We start from the raw sequence: 17,869 nt of genomic DNA on the forward strand, positions 1-17,869 counted from the left end.
GTTCACATTCCTTATTTTTCTCGTATACTGTCATCATCTAGTCCTTATCTCTTTTGTCTTTCATGGCCACCTGCCAGCAGTCCATCTCAACAGCTGATTGGAAGATGTATTATTGATCAAATCACTATTTGATACTCAAGAACTCGCTTGTTGTTATTGATAAGTATAATAAATGTAGTGTTATCTTTCAAAGCACAAGCTCAAAACAGACATTAAGAAGTCCTAAGAAAGTGTTAAAGTCTGTCAAATGTTTTGTCTTTTGTTTCTGTAATAATGTTGACTGAGGCTGATATGTGTTAATAAGAATCACAAAAAATTACAAATGTTCTTCCGTTCCTCCCCTCTCTCCCTCTCCTTTGCTGTCGCCCTTTGTAATAAATTGTCTGCGCCTGAATGCGTGAGCTTTACTGTTAGCTATGGTGTTTGATTTTCAAGCTGAGAGCCCGGCGGTCTCTGTGAGGGCTAACGTAATAGAGGATGTGCAAAATAATGACTTGGAAACATGTTCAAATAAAGCAGTTTGTATGAATCTAAATGTGTGCGGGAGAGCTTTAACATTAGGGTGTATGTGTGTTGCTGTGTGTTTGTTTGTGAGTGCAAGTTTTAAGCCGTGCCTCACTGACACTCTTCCCTCCTTTTTCACAGAGAGAATTGTGCCTTCTTTCGCTGACCCCTGTGGCTCTTTGGCTTCACTGAAGCCCCTCTGCCTCTGTGCCTGTCCATGTCTGCCTGAGGTGCCAGCCACACTCGAAGCCCCATGACTGCTACCGCCATCCACTGATCCTGTCTCCACACTACTGCCACATTCATCCTTCCCTCCGCTTTTTGCCAGCCAGACCTTATACCATCCATGCCAGTCAGCCCTCATCTGTGGAAGTCAACACCCCCAGACTCCTCTGCCGACCCAGCCTGACACCAAAGACAGACAGCATTAATCGGCTCCTGTGATCGGAAGGAGATAACTGTCCCCTCCACCACAGCCTCATCCTTCTCAACCTCACCCTCCTGTTCATATTTCTCCTTCGTCCTCCTCTCCTAAAGCCCTTCAGCTTTTCATCATGGGCCAGCTCGATCGATAATGTGTTTTGCCATTTGTCTCATCTGACGGTTCAGCAGAGGAGCGAGGCAAAAGCCAGAACTGGTGTGTGTGTTTGAGAAGGAAATCCAAAGAGATTACAAAGCAAACCCAAGAAGGCCGTCACCAGCCCAGGCCTTGGGTGACATGTTGTGAAGGATTTCTAATACAGCAACACAAAGACTCTTAGGATGGGGCGCAGGTGGTAGACAATTCCCAGGTCTTCACCTCAGAATCACACCTTGGGGACAAAAAAACCTCTTAAAATAGCATTTTCCCATGTCCTTTACCTCTTCTTTCTCAATATTTGTCCCAGTGTCAATAGAAAAAAACAGACACAAACATAACTGCATTTGTTGGATATCTATTTCTATTGATCGACCCATCCTGCCTGGTTCGAGATGGCGGTAAATGTGACACAGATGCGGGACACAAAGTGGCTGACGTTGGAGGTTTGTCGAGAATTCCAGAGAGGAACCTGTTCACGACCGGACAGTGAGTGCAAGTTCGCCCACCCTGCCAAGAGCTGTCAAGTAGAAAACGGCAGAGTCATTGCCTGTTTTGACTCACTCAAGGTGAGTACGACAAACACCAATAACGTCCATCCATCACAGCCTTGTCTTTTCTCAGTTTCCTAGCATGCAGCGTTGACAAGAAATTGTTTTCAGTAGTTCTATTTTGGGGTTTTGCAGATGCCAGAATGTGCTAGACCTAAAGAGGAGGTGGAGTAGGAAAACAGTAGTAGTATGTAGTACATTTAGTGAAAAGTGAGATATTGTTTCTTTATCCATGCACGTTTATGCCATGGGATAGGGATGAAAACATGCACATATAAAAACTGGGTGTATGTGTCTTGGTAAGCTGAGATGGGACAGCAATCGCAATAACATCTGTGAATCAGAGTCAGAGTTTCCTTCACTGGCACATCATTTGAGTACAGGACTCTCAGTCGGCACAGAGGTTTTCTGTCTGATCGTCACTTCAACAGGCTGAATAGGAAATATAGAAATAGGGCAGCACTCTGTGTATTCTATAATTGTATGTAAGCCTGCTAGTGTATGTCTGTGTGTTATTTTGAGGTCATGCCACACAGTGGGGTGTTCTCAGAAGGCTCTGTAATTTACTCTCTATTTTTGCCCTGGCACTGGGACAACACACTCCCACCAGGCAGCTCTTTTCTCACTCTCTCCCTCGATCCCTAAGAGACAGAAAATCAAACAAGGGAACAAATAAAATGAGAAAGGAAAAATAAAGGGACAGAATCTAAAATTTGGGAAATATTGTTGCATCCTATATGGACATATACACGTGTCAATAATGGGCAAGATGTTTGTGTCATTTTGTCACGCTAGGTGTTATCTGACACTGTCTCTTACAAATTCAATATACAGTATATGCTACAGTACAACATACACACGAGACTGGTGTTTGAGTCATCAATGAGTATTTCGCTTTTAGAGACAAAATCAAGAATTAATGAAGGTTTGTGGTTTAAGTTAAATTTGAGACTAAGACCTGCAGCCACGCTAGCAGTTTGTGAGGCTGTATAATGTACGTAGTTTTCACTTAAAGATGCACATATTGGATCTCATTAGCAAATGAGATCCAAAAACAACGTACAGCTCATATTCTCAGCAATAAACAGACTGTCCACAGTTTACAGTAATCATTCTCTGTGAAAATACATCTGCTCACACTTCATTTACTAGAGCAGTAGAAGAGAGTGTAAAGGGTCAGCTGTGGCAGCATGTGTCATGGCTGAGAGCCAAACATAAACCCTGGCCTCCTGTAATATAGTTTATGAAGACAAGTACATGTGTATACAAGTCACACGCAGAGAAATTGCACACATGGCATTCTAACACGCTCACACTGCTGCTTTTCAGCCTGCTGCCTCATTATTCCAGATCATGGAAATGTGTTGGATCGAGTGACATCAGCAAAGTCAATCTCAGTATTTTGGCTCAACTAAGCACAATGATTCTGAATCCTTAAAGTATGTCTACTGTGCTGTGCACATGCTCTGTAATTTGTCTTCTATCTGATTGGCAAGCAGGGTGTTATTCTCTGTAAATGGAGACAAGAGTTGGGAGTCAGTCGAGCCCATCCAGACCCCAGCCTACCTTGTTTTAAAACAGGGGGGAGATTTTACTGATAATCCAGGCATTGTGTTATTACAGTTCTGGGATGCTTGGATGCAGCTCCGATGGCTTGGGTGGGTTTGGTTGGGAAAGGTAAGGTAGGAATAGGAACGGGAGGCTGCAAGGGAATCGCATGGATCATGAAAACAGACATGCAGGCTGAGCCGAGAGGCTGAGAGCAGGAGCAGCAGGGAATGTGCGAGGAAGCGTAGCACTGTGCTTAGCGCCCTTCCCTTCTCTCAGTGCCAGGGCATTCCACAGTTTACCTCCCCTCTCTGCCTCCATGACAGAATGATATATCTGCTTTATCTGCAAATGGATTCATAATACACAGCTAGGCATGGAGAGAGGGGCAAGGGGATTTGGAAGGACGGATGGGAAGATTTTGAAAAAAAAAAAGGAATGGATGATGCTACACGTGTCTTCGCACTCACAGACAATTTGGCATACAATCTACCGTTCATTCCTGATAAAAACGCAGGCTGGCAAAAGAACTGGGGGCCAGCTGGAGAAATGGAAAGGGATATGGATACTATTAATTCATCTTTCTCTTTGTATTCAGTTTTCCTTCTCATATTTACTAAAAACACTTTGTTCTGTATCGTTTTTCATTCTAAAACCTCAGTTTTCAGTTGCCAGTTGGTCCTTATGTTTAGATATCTTTATTTCTCTCTTATAAACTGTCTGAACTTTAAAAAAGGTGTTTTTTATGCAGTGAATATAGTGGAAAGATTCAATCAACGGGTGGCGAGACGAAAGAGGCAAATAGGAAATATGTCTGAAGGAGAGGTCTGGAATCCCTTCAGCACCAAAGAACATTTAGGAATCTGTCAGGGTACACAGCACAACTTAGAACAAATCAATGCAGAATTTGAGGTGCTGACTCAGTAAACATTTATGACTGCAGTCAAGTTTGAAAAGGCAAAAATAAACAAAAGTTTCGGACTTGATGGACAACTGTGATTACAGAAAACAAGGAGGTCTACAGTAGCTGCACTGCTCCTATACTAGGATGGGTTAAAAGCAGAGAACAAATTCCACGGTGTGGGCTGTGTGCTCTGTGTGACCATTAATCTCTCCGATTCTAATTGGTCGTCCTTTTGGCTCCTGACACAGGAATTCAGCAGCTTGTTGCTATTAGCAGCTGGGCATAAGGCTGCATTTCATTGTTAGAGAATAAAAAGCTAAAAGTTTAGGCTGACGCATTACCGGGGCCGTGACGGGAAACAGGTGAGAGTTAGCCAAAGAGCTACATTGGATTCACCAAAAAATGAGTTTTAAATACTTAAATTGGATTGGTGAAAATCACAGGAAACCCTTATAAGCTACCTAAATTGTACAATGTTAAAAACATATTCATTTGTTTTGGGGTGTATGCTGTAATTATTGTTTTCATATCTACAAATATGTCTTTCTGTGCCGATTATAAATTAGCCATAAATATAAAATTGTTCTTCAATGGTAACATAAAGTCTAACAAGCCCATCCAGGAATGATACATGTAACACTAACCGACACTAAAAACGTAATGGATATGAATAAGTGGTGATTATTTAGAGTTATTCATGAGTGACACAGAAAGACGATTAAAAGCTGTATTTTTTTCTTTCTCTTCTGACCAGATTTGTTGCATTTTGTTACAATGAGGTTTGAAAGACGTTTGACATTCAAAAGTATGTGTTTTATCATACTAATCTCAGACTCCTCTTATTCATTTTTGGGGTTTTTTGTACAATAATGTTTTTTTGTTAGTGTCAAATTATGCAAATACAATGAGTAAATAGTTACAGATAAGGGGAACTCACTGAAATAGACACATTTAGTCTTTTAGGATTCAGTGTTTAGAAGTTAGCAATTTATGAAATTACATGTCTCATTCTTAACAATATTTTTAAATACTGTTTGAGAAATGTACATATGTAGTATTTGGGTGAAAAAGTGTTATTTTATTGTAATTACAAAATCAGATGGTATTTTATATTCTTAGCAAGAATACTTTTGGATTGCAGGCTTGGCAGATAGCTTAACACGGAAATAAACACCCAGGAGACAGCAGCTCAGTTTTGGATGTTTACTTAATAATTTCCATTTCAACTTCCATTTTGTAAAACTGAAACACAAACCAAATACACAGTCACGAGACGTTGTCGCTTTAAGCACTAAATACAAATAAGCAAGACTAAACAAACATTCCAAACAGCAGCGTACCTGTTAGCATAAATGCTACAAACATTTCAACTGCTGTTCACAGGCTAACAAGTTCAGCATCAGTCATTGTTCTACAGTACATGTTTTTTGAATATACTCAGTTTAAATGTGCAACTAAGACAATATAAGATTTGGTAATTACAGACATAAAGACCCTAGGATTTGAGCAAGGATTTTGTTGACAGGAAACAACCCATGTGCTCCATAGACAGCCTGATACAGGAAACTACGGCAAGCATTTATGGACACACAGTGCAAAACCCGATCTTGGCCTTACTTCAGTCCCACAGATGTCAGTGCATTTTGACGTGACAGCGAAAGGAGGAGATTCGTCTTGCTCCCCGCCTTGATATCTTGAGGTTACTGCGGCCCCTGTTGTCCATGGAGCCGGTCCTGGATGTAGTGCAGTAGGGTGGCGGTCACTGTTGCGTTCTCTGCACTGAACCTTTTTGTCAGTCTTTGGTTTGGTGGCTGGTTGATGCACAACACCTAAAGCAAATGTTTGAATCCTTAAGATAGACTTTTCTCTCATCCAGAGATTTGTACCTGAAACCACGGCATTTCCTGAGAGGGTGTGGTTTGTGGTCGAGTGGACATTGCTTATCTTGGTCGACAGCTCTTTTTTCTGTTGTGCTTTCATAGCTGTTATCAAAGTCTGTCCTCCTTACGGAGAGTGGAGTTCTCATGTTGGGTTTGAAAGGCTCCTCAATCTTGCTTATACTCGGACCACCTGTGAGCTGGGCAAAGCTTGGATCATTGAGTATCTTGGCCTGGTCACAAACATACTTTGCAAAGATGAAGAATTGTGGATACGATACTCTGTGTGTTTCTTTGTAACTTGATGCTAGAGAGACCAACTTGTCATGCAGGGAATAGGGCAGCTTTTGGACGATTGGGGTTATGCCACGAGATATGTCTAAATCCATCTGCCTTGGCGGCTTCAAGCTCCAGAAGAATGTCTCCCAGCTCCCTCAACTTTAAATTTTCTCTGTTGATTTTTGGGAAATCATCAACTTTTTTGGGTTAGTGCATTTCAGCATCAGGTGACCCATAACAATCTTCCAACCTTTGCCACAGCATATTTACACCTGCTGCCGCATTATGGATGTGAACCGATCTGATTCTCTTTGCATGTTCAGAGGATTTCGGTCCAAGCCATTTACACAGGAGGTCGAGCTCTTCTCTTGATGACAGGTTCAAGCCCTCTGTGGAACTGAGGAATGATGCTTTCCAGGCCCAATAGTTTTCCGGCTGGTCATCAAACTGCAATAGCCCGGAGCTAACCATTTCCCGACGTATTAAATACTTGGCCAAATCTGCTGTAGCTGATGAATGAGACTCATTGGCTCCGGGTGAAACATCTGCATGTGGCTGAGCAGGTTGATGAACATGACTGGATGGTCTTTCTGCATGTGACTGCTCATGATGGCTGTAGATGTTTCTGGATGGACCTTCAGCAGGGCGATATATCTGGCTGGCATCTCGCTCCTGATTGTGTGCATGTTGAGCAGGTAATTTAGGAAATTCACCTTCAATGAACTCATGTGGCTGTACAGCACCTCTTCCCATGTAGCCTTTAGCTTGCTCACCGTCGTCCATTGCGTGCTGGCGCCCCGGTGTGGGTATGGGTTGTTGTGGCTTTGAGTCTTGGTGAGAGTCAGGTGCTGGATTCCCCTTGTACCACTCAGTGTACGCACTCTTTAGGCTTGCACGATCTGGATCTCCATATGCACCCTCAGCAGCTGCTTCGAGAACTTCAGCTTCAGCGATGGCAACTGCAGCAGCACTTTCTAGCCGCAATGTGTTGAGACTAGCTTTAAGCTCAGCTTTCTTTTGAATCATGTCAGCTTCTCTTTGTGCAAAAGAGGCCTGGACACGTGCAGCCTCTGCTTTTGCACGAGCTCTAGCTGCCATGGTGTTGACTGAGGACATGCGGCTTGAGCGTGAGGTGATGGAGCATTATGATCGTGTTTCCCACTCATCCTTGTTGTCTGCCATCATGTAGACTGTAGCTTTGATGACAGAAGAATGCGGTTGTTTCAACTGGTATCCCATCTTCTGTGGCAAATCCTACAGGGATGGTTGTCTTTTCACTATTCTGCCCTTGCAAGAATATTTTGGAATTGCAGGCTTGGCAGATAGCTTAACACGATCAGGAATAAACACCCAGGAAACAGCAGGTCAGTTTAGGATGTTACTGATTAATTTCCATTTCCATTTTTGTAAAACTGAAATGAACAAAATACACAGTCACGAGACGTTGTCACATTAAGCACTAAATACAGATAAACAAGACTAAACAGCAGAGTACCTTTTAGCATAAACGCTACAAACATTTCAACTGCTGCTCACCGGCTAACAAGTTTAGCATCATTCATTGTTCTACATGTTTGCATATAATCAATTTAAATATGCAACTAAATATACACAGACAATATATGGAATGGTACTTACAGACAGAAACAGGAAACTACGGCAAGTATTTATGGACACCCAGTGCAAAACCCAAAACCCTTTGCAGGCCCTCTTAAAGGGGCAGCACATATATATATATATATATATATTTAAGCAATAGCTCACGACAGGCCGTGGTATATGGTCATTATGTCACAGCTAAGGGGCGTGGTTCGGCCCGACACGAACCCCCTTAGAACTGCACACTGAATATGTTTTGGCGTTTGATGTCTATGTCTGGACCGCTGCGTCAAAAAGGACGGCTTCTGCCCCGTTACTTCTCCGCTGCTTTCTTGTTCCAGACCAACGGTATACTGTTTTTCTCAGACGCGGAGGGATACTGACTTGTTGTGAAAAGTAACTTACAATTCTACCCGTGGTATATGCTCAGTATATCACGGCTAAGAACCAATCAGATTGCTTGATTTTACTTGTCCGTTTTATAAATATATATATACACATATGTTGTGTGTGAAAGGGACATAAGTGGTTCACAACAGAGCCGGCCAGCTAACCAATCAGAGCAGACTGAGCTCTGGTTTCAGACAGAGGGTGAAAAGAGGTGCTGCAGCACAGGCAGTATGAGAAAAATAAAGAGCTTTTTGAACATCAAAGCATGGCACAGTAGAAGCACTATATAGCACATTATTTCTTCTTTAACACTAGAACCGCCAGAGGTCGCTGGATACCTAAAACCGCCAACGGGTAAAGTTTACCCGCTATTGATTTCCAAGGTACAATGTATCATACAGAACAGTGAGTTTTGATCGCACAGGGATGATATGTATACCAATATAATCTGTGGACTTTCAGCTTTTCATATTATATAGTTTGTACAGATAGCATGAAGTATAAAATATCGCTACAGTGCTGATTTAAATGCTTGGTGTTAGACTTGTGTTTTGTTTAGGTATATATCTCTATCTCTCTATCTATCTATAACTATCTATCTGTCTATCTCTCTATCTATATATATATCTATCTATCTATATATATATTATCTATCTATCTATATATATATATCCATCTATCTATCTATCTATCTATAGGAACAGCAGTAGACAAAAGGCGTTGCGATAGCAACACGTCATGTTTATGTTTACGCGCGAAATCAACAGCGTGAGGATCGCTGCATATTCTATGGTAGAAATATTACCCACTCTCGCTAATAAACGCTTGATGTTAGGCTTGTGTTTCGTAAAGGTAAAAATGCTTCATATCTTCTGATAGCCTTCTACTCATAAAAAAAAAACAACATGACAATAATATAAATTAATATAATAATGTATTTGTTATATAATTGAACAACAGATAACACAGAACGTATACAAATAACAACAAATATCAGAGAAGAAGAACAATAAGAACGAACACATCGATCACAACGCTTCACAAACACTCAAACACAATTGTTGCAAACACTGAGCACCTTGGCTGTGCATTTGCCACACACAGCATCCCCACACTTGACACATTTGCAGAATGTTTTATTCTGCATGCAGTGCGCCTTCACCATGCAGGTCATTCTCCTGCGCTCTTCTGCACCAGCACCGCTGAAGGGCAGGTCCGCAAGTGGTGGCGCTTTTGATGCCCTTTCTTAGCGCGCAGATCGTGTGCTAGCTGGAGCATGAAGTCCCTTCTCGGTATGTTCTCCTGGCTCATGCAGCTCCTGTACAGCACCCAGGCATTGATGGCAGCGAGATCCAGCACATTATAAAAGACAGCAATGGGCCATCTACGCGTGCCACCTGAGGGAAACATAGGATTTAGTAAAAACGATTGACCAATGCAGTGTTTTCTATAGGCCTAAAATAATAATAATAATAATAATAATAATAATAACAATAACAATAATAGCCTACCTTTCACCGAATATTGGCGAGCCATTTGATCGAGCACGTCAACCCCCACTTTTGAGTGGTTGTAGTATTCCACAGTCTCTGGCTTTTTCTTTCTTTCTGTGGAGATGGCCACATGCTGGTGTTGCGTGCTGAGTATTGTCACGTTTCTCCTCGGCTTGCACTGGTAGACTGAGAGCACCATTTTGTCGCTCTTCAGCACCTTGGTGCTGAACAGTGTGTTGTGTGTGTGCCGACAATTGTCTTTTCCAATCGACACTGTACCAAAGGGGGGGTGAAAAATTTTGTTATGCCTCCGTATTGGTAGTTCGTTTGTGTCAGTACGTTGTACCGACGAGTCGACGCCCGATGTGTGACGCGAGTGTCGTGCGACAACTTCCGAGGACCTCCACAGCCGACTTTGAGTGCGATCGTCTTCTTCTCGGTTTGTTTGGGTCTCATTCACTTTTTCACATAAACCTAAACTGTTAAAGTGAACAATCTCAAGGGCCAAAAACTATAGTCACTTGATGAGTATCGTAACATGGTTGGTTTCGTCTGTCAAAAGAAGAGTATTGTCTTCGGTCTCTCTAGACTCACTTCAGCGGAAAACGTTGTGTTGTGAGCGAGAGACGAGTAACTATGCTGGGGAATTTAATCTGGATTTCCTCGTAAGCAAAAAATTTCGTTAGAACCACACACTAGATTATCGAGACGTATTGTACAAGGAGTGTTGTTGATGCACTTAGGGTCTTAGCAGACTTGGAGAAGTATACTACCATTTTTGACTTTTGAGGGCCTTTAGTGTCGTTGTCTCAACCTGGAAGTACTAAACTCTTCCCCGGGACGAGACGACTACAAGTCCACAATAGTCGATACATACAGGATGAAATTTCTCAGGAGAGGGACGCAGACTACACGTTCACAAATAGTCATACATCGCAGCGTCAAACTTCTCACGACGATGACAGACTTCAGACTCCACAAATAGTCATACATGACAGAGATATCAAATTTCTACATAAGACCTAGAACAGACTACACGTCCACGTACTAGTCATTATACATCGATGAAAGCTTAGGAGAGTACGACTGCACAAGTCAACTGGCCATAAGTGATCGTAGAAGTTAGGCTGGCGATCCTCCGAGGATTTGAGCGACGATTATTTGTACAAGCATGCAATCCTCAAAATTAACGAATTGTCAGTAAGGTGTTATCTATAGCGTACCTGGCAAGAGTATCAGATTCATATTTAGTGCAATACCTTGAGGTGTCACTACGCGGAAACGATAAACCCTTACAATCCCTAGCTAAGGGGCACGTACTCAAAACTTCGCAGTCAAATGACACTAACACCAACAGTACTCAGTCAGCAGACGCACTCTGAGTTACTAGCATTGCTAAGTTAGTATGCTCAACGAGGGTGCAGATAGTGGTTTTTTTGTTCCTTTATCGGTCCGATCACACATAACGGCTAGTTATCAATACCTGTCACGTAAATCGTCTTATGTGCGTACTAATAGCCAAGCCGTCTGGTGCTATTACTGCAACATATACGGTGCATTATCTCATCGCCGTAATGTTATTTTTGACACAATACATCCTTGCTACGTTAATGAAGGTCCCCCGTTAATTTCGTCACCTTCCGGACGCTTGATTATAGGTTACTCGTATAAATGTCGTGAACTGTGGTGACCAGTTATTGTCGTGAATAGTGGACAAGTACACCGAGATAGTACTCACTTACCTCTTGTTATTACGCACACCTCCTTACCATGGATCCAGGAAAGATACTGCTTGTCGGCAGGTAGCATAACCTAGTGCGTTTACTAAAGGTACTACACGCAGGGCAGTTGTCTTGGCTAGTGTGGTCCCGGATCGGGACTTAAGTACATTCAACCGAGACTATGACCACATCACTGCAACTGAACAGTTGCCTTTGTGCAGTACTTGACAAGTCGTACTCCTTACACCAGATGTTTTTCCGCTAACTTCCAAACCGGATTCCGTGCCCACCGGACACGAAAGCTATAAAGATTTAGCAGCGTTGAGACCCTTCGTAAACGGGGTAGGAGCGATTATAGCATCACAGAGGTTCGTAGAATAATAGCCTGTCATTAGCCCTCATAAGTGGACGTCTGCCTCCTACAAGTAACCGTAGGGTGTAATTAAACGTGTTTGTTGAAGCTATGGGAGTGGCTAAATGGAGACCTAGTTTAAAGAGTCATAAGAGTAACCTAGAGGTTCTTGTAATCACAACGCGGAGAAGGTCTAACATGACACAAGTAATGACTCATCTTCGGAAGCTCCTGATAATTCCTATGTTTATCCGCGATGAAAATCCGATGTCGTTAACACTGACGAGAGTCACTTGTGTTGAATGCTGCAGGACGTATAGTCTTGACTGTTGGGTAGACCTTTCCTCAAGAGATTTAAGCGTCATCTAGACATGAAAATCGGGATTCTTAGGAAACTTAGGCGGGTCCACATGTAGTCATACGTCGGTCGCCACCCTACATCAGATTATTCTCGTTCAGAGGTTCAGGAACTGGATGGTCAAAGATCTTTCATAATCAGTGACACTACTTCAGTCGTTCAGATAGGTTCAGTAATTATTAAGGACTACAGATGTCGGGTCACAGCGAAACATAGTTCCATTTACTGACACAATACTTATCGAAAATTCGTGTGATACTGGGAAGTAATGTATCTGTGATTAGTAAACTTAGCTAAATCTGGCTACTGATAATATCGCAGGATAAGCGGTCTGTGACACCCGTTATTCGTATCCTGACGTTTCCAGACAATCCGTCTACGAGTCCATTCTTACTGGTAGGTCACCAAACGTTAATGTATATAAATTCTAAATGTACATGACGATTGTGATCTTGGCGGTTGGTCGCAGTCGTGACCGATGTAACTTTAGACACAGTTACTGAATTAAACAAGGAGAAGTGATTAAAGGTAGTTGATTCTGCTTAAACGATAGAGAGAGACTGTCGACCAGTGTAGCCCATCAGTTTTACTTAGGAACCGCAAACAGATCACACGTAAATGGCAAACGGAGAAAGAACGTTACATGGTACATAGCTAAACTTTGGTTCGACTTGCATCGGAATTTGACTTTCAATCGAAGATCAACGACGCTGTGCAAGTCGCCGTGGAATGATACGCACCCCAAAGAAACATCACTGCTTACTTCAACCTCACAACACCTCAATGACAGTGACTAGAAATACGACTCGGGCGGATGGCTGACAAGAGCAAGATAATGCAGTAGCTGGCTTGATAGGGGAGTAGAGTATGAACTGATACACCTCATTTCGATGGCACGGTACAACGACGGACGACGCAGATCACAACGGACAAAAGCTCGCCGCGATATTAGTGGTTAGTAGCAATCTTGTTTGATTACATTATATAGGTAAGCTTGTTGGTGAAGTTAAAATGTTCAGTTCAGGAAAGTAGAGGTATACAGAGTACGCTACGGTTGTTAGTGCACGTACCGTATGGGTCAGTTAGTTCAGAAGTAGTGCACAATCATCCGTCCAGACCCAGGGTATATACGCTGAGCTCAGACTGAGCTAGGTCAGTACACTGTGCTCGGGGGTTGGGGAAGTACATCACAGAGCGAAATTGTGATCTTGGCGGTCTCCACGAACATATGGATTTTTGGTGGCGGTTGCCCATTTCAAATGGTGCGATACAGCTAATGGTTCCATTGTTACATGGTATGTTGTCACTCGAAACTAGCGTGTCCCTACTTACATATGTTATAGTAGACAACTGAGGCGTATAATATATAAACATGTCTGTGTACTTCATATTTTAAGCGATGTCAGAAATTTACGAACCACAATCTGAACCAAATAATCCATATATAGAGATAGAGAGAGGAGATAGATAGATATTGATAGATAGACAGATAGAGAGATAGATCATAGATATATATATAGATAGGTAGTATAGATAAGAGTAGAGAGAGAGATAGATATCCTTGTCGTCATCTGTTTTTCCCGCAACGATATCGTTGTGCAGTACAAATAATGCGCGTTTAGTTGTCGCGCTCCTAGCGACGGTATAAGATACCATCTTTATATTGGGTGAGAGCGATATTTGCGAACTACAATCCGAACACAAAGCATTTTCCATTTTTACGAAGTATAGAAGACTATCGGAAGATGAGTATTTTTTTGTTGTGTACTGTTATTATATTTAATTATATTATTACATAAACAATATATTAACTTGTCTGTCTATTGTGTCTTGCATATGTTTATTGTTTTTTATAGTCTCTTCTTCTTGTTATTCTTGCTTGTGTAGCTAGTGTTGCGAAGGTGTTTGTGAGTTTGTGTTTAACAACGTTTGTGACTCGTGGAACCGACACGTAAACGGTGTGTGTCGTAGGGGTGTGAACTGTGTTAAACGTCTTGCAAAATAAGACGTACGTCACGCGGAAGTGGTACGTCCAGTAAGAGACGCGAGAAGACGTGGTCGTGGCGACCTTCCCGTTCCAGGCGTTCACCACCGCGAAAACTACGGTAGGTGAGTCGCGCGTCGAGCACACGGTCGAACCTCGTACTTCAGGGAAGAGCCATACAAGAAGGACCGAGTACGTCGAGGACATGTCGTGGGTCCGTAACTACCGTCGCTCTAGGTCGTGTAATATTTCTGTCGTTGCCCGTAGATGCGCCACGGTGGACTCTCTTTTGTATCCTAAATCATTTTTGCTAACTGGTTACGTCACAAAAGATATCCGGATTTTATTATTATTATTATTATTATTATTATTATTATTGTTATTTATCGGATGGAAAGTGGCTTATACCCGCTCGGTAAAACTAGCTCGTGTGCAGTTGGGGGTGAAAACTCACCAACATTCATAAGGTGTCAGAGACCGAAAAAGAAAGAAAGACACCTCTACCGGTGTACGACCACAACGCACGACTCATAACAGTGCCAAAGAGGAGCCGAACGTGACATCTGACTCTTCGTGTAAAACAGCGAGAAGTCGTGGAACCACGACTTGTCGAGTCTAGAGGGGAACGTGTCTCCCACCCTCGAGGGGCGAACAACGCGAACTACCAAGGGTGATCCGACCATAAAAACCGCTCTTCGCGAAACCGCTCTCCCTCCCTCCATTTCTTAACAGACACCAATATAAAGAAGGGAAATGGTTGTTTCCCGAGGTGGTCGGAGTCGTGGTGCAAGAGAAGGATCGGGCAACCAACGACCGGGACGACCGTAGAAAAGGGTCCATTCCTTCGGTAAGTCGTACATAAACGACAGTTGCAGTCGACGGTCGGTTTTGAACTACGGTTTAACAGGCCGAACAAACCGTAACATGACACACTTACCCTGTAGAACTAAACCAGCCCTTATCGACAAGTAAGGTGTCACTACAGCCTGGGACCGGACATCCTGCGCTAACTTAAAAGCTGTTTTGCTAGGGTGTGGAAGGAGTGCACGCATTTGAACAGCCACCAGTTGGCCGTGGCCGCCCAGAGAGAAAAATAGTTTCGCGTCCATCGCGTACTAAAGGGCTTTGGACAAGGAGCTGTCACCAACGCCAACTTCTTGCGCAACGGGGTGACCGAGCCTGGTCTTTGAGAGGTAGAGTTACAAGAAGGGTGTTATACGTGAGAGTGTATCTCTTTCGCGTATTTCCGGAAGGTCGAGGTATTATCTCTGTTAGGGTCCACCGAGCGTTAACACCGTTAAGTGCCTAAAGGAGGTTGTAATGTAATAGTGTGTCTGTGTATTTACGACACTCAAACAGTCATTACAACACTGCACGCACACCACACCCGGTCGTCTGAGGCACTCCTACAAGACATAGACGGCAGAGGGACTGGAGGACGTTCGAGGTACTGGCAGGTGTGGACACGGTAGAAAGGACTAGAGAACCCGACCACGCTGTCGGTCACCCGTGTGTGATTATCCTCTCTCTTTTTGTGATAATCTGATTTCATATAAAGTTATTTGACAAATAAACTATTATAATGTAGGAGCTTTTCCGTTAGTTTTCTCAGTAACATTTCTTTTTCCGCTAATTAGATAACGGAACTATAGAATTTTTTATCGGATGCTAAACATGCTTTTATCTTTATTTTTTGGTTCTTAGTAGTATTGGAAGACGTAACCCGGCCATGTCATCCGGGTAGACGTTCGCCCCTAGTCCTAACCCTGGCCGGAGTGCAAGGGCGCCTCCGAGTCCTAGCGACAGTCTATTGGTAGTCTCCGCTTGTTGGGTCCTTTTGAGTGAGTCAGGACTATGAAGGGGTGGTAGGTCTGAGAAGAAGCGAGTCTGCCAAACGTTGCGATACGGAGGACATGTAAGTACTAGAGAAAAAACAGGGTAAACCGTTATATTTGGCCGAGGAGATAAGATAGAGAGAGAGTAATAGAGAGAGAGAAGAGATAGATAGATCAAGATAGATAATTAGATAGATCAAGAGATAGAAAGATAGTTAATATAGATAAGATAGAGGAGAGGAGTTACATAGATAGATAGTTAGAGAGACAAGATAGATTTCGTCATCTGTTTTTCCCAACGATATAGGATTGGCAGTACAAATTGGAGCTTAGTTATCGCGGGAGCGCGATAACTAAAGCGCGCATTTGTGTACTGCACAACGATATCGTTGCGGAAAAACGGATGACGACATCTATCTCTCTCTCTAACTCTCTATCTATCTAACTCTCTCTTATCTATCTATATAACTATCTCTCTATCTTTTGCTATCTAATTATCTATCTATACTATCTTGCTCTCTCTCTCTCCTCTTCTCTCTCTCTCTACTATCTCTGCTTCGCCAATATAAAGGTTTTACCTGTTTTCTTTCTCTGAGTACTTTGCATGTCCTCCGTGATCGCAACGATTTGGCAGACTCGCTTCGTCTCAGACTACCACCCCTTCATAGTCCTGACTCACTAACAGGACCCAAACCAAGACGGAGACTACCCAGGTAGACTGTCGCTAGGACTCGGAGGCGCCTTGCACTCCGGCAGGGTAGGACTAGGGGGCGAACGTCTACCCGGGATGACATGGTCGGGTACGTCTTCCATACTACTAAAAGAAAAAAAAATAAAGGATGAAAAGATGTTTAGCATCCGATATTCTATAGTTCCGTATATCTATTACGGAAAAGAAAATGTTTACTAGAAAAGTAACGGAAAGCTCCTACATTATAATAGTTATTTGTAAATACTTTATATGAAATCAGATTTCATCACAAAAGGAGAGAGGGATAAAATCACACACGGTGACTCGGCAGTGGTCGGGTTCTCTAGCCCTTCTACCGTGTCACACCTGCCAGTACCTCGGAACGCCTCCGCGTCCCTCTGCCGTCTATGTCTTGTAGGAGTGCTCAGACGACCGGGGTGTGGTGTGCGTGCAGTGTTGTAATGACTGTTTGAGTGTCGTAAATACACAGACACACTATTACATTACAACCTCCTTTAGGCACTAACCGTGGTAACGACTTCGCGCCTCTCTGTCTCGGTGGACCCTACAGAGATAATACCTCGACTTCCGGAAATAACGCGAAGAGATACACTCTCCACGTATAACACCCTTCTTGTAACTCTACCTCTCAAAGACCAGGCTCGTCACCCCGTTGCGCAAGAAGTTGCGTTGTGACAGCTCCTTGTCCAAAGCCCTTTAGTACGCGATGGACGCGAAACTATTTTTCCTCTGGGCGGCCACGGCCAACTGGTGGCTGTTCAAATGCGTGCACTCCTTCCCACCCTAGCAAACAGCTTTTAAGTTAGCGCAGGATGTCCGGTCCCAGGCTGTAGTGACACCTACTTGTCGATAAGGGCTGGTTTAGTTCTACAGGTAAGTGTGTCATGTACGGGTTGTTCGGCCTGTTTAAACCGTAGTTCAAAACCGACCGTCGACTGCAACTGTCGTTATGTACGACTTACCGAAGGGAATGGACCCTTTTCTACGGTCGTCGGTCGTTGTGTTGCGATCCTCTCTTGCACCACGACTCCGACCACCTCGGGAAAACAGCCATTCCCTTCTTTTAATTGGTGTCTGTTAAAGGAAATGGAGGGAGGGAGAGCGGTTTCGCGAAGAGCGTTTTTATGGTCGGATCACCCTTGGTAGTTCGCGTTGTTCGCCCTCGAGGGTGGGAGACACGTTCCC

The 17,869-nt window shown here is 43.2% G+C and overlaps 1 protein-coding gene across 6 annotated transcripts in view; it reads left to right on the forward strand.

Moving 5' to 3' along the window:
• LOC104967500 (muscleblind-like protein 1) overlaps window positions 1–17,869 on the forward strand; it is a 73,948-nt gene that overhangs the window by 16,358 nt on the left and 39,721 nt on the right. For 5 of the 6 annotated variants that reach the window (XM_010796972.1, XM_010796977.1, XM_010796971.1 and 2 more), the window contains exon 2: window positions 646–1,650. The exons of the other annotated variant lie outside the window; for it this stretch is intronic. In XM_010796972.1, the coding sequence (XP_010795274.1) occupies window positions 1,477–1,650 (174 nt within the window). In that variant the 5' untranslated portion in view covers window positions 646–1,476. The remainder of the gene's footprint in view (window positions 1–645; window positions 1,651–17,869) is intronic. 6 annotated transcript variants of the gene reach the window in all.

This window comes from Notothenia coriiceps, unplaced genomic scaffold, assembly GCF_000735185.1.
Source record: "Notothenia coriiceps isolate Sejong01 unplaced genomic scaffold, NC01 NC01_scaffold00037430, whole genome shotgun sequence".
Taxonomy (NCBI): Eukaryota; Metazoa; Chordata; class Actinopteri; order Perciformes; family Nototheniidae; genus Notothenia; species Notothenia coriiceps.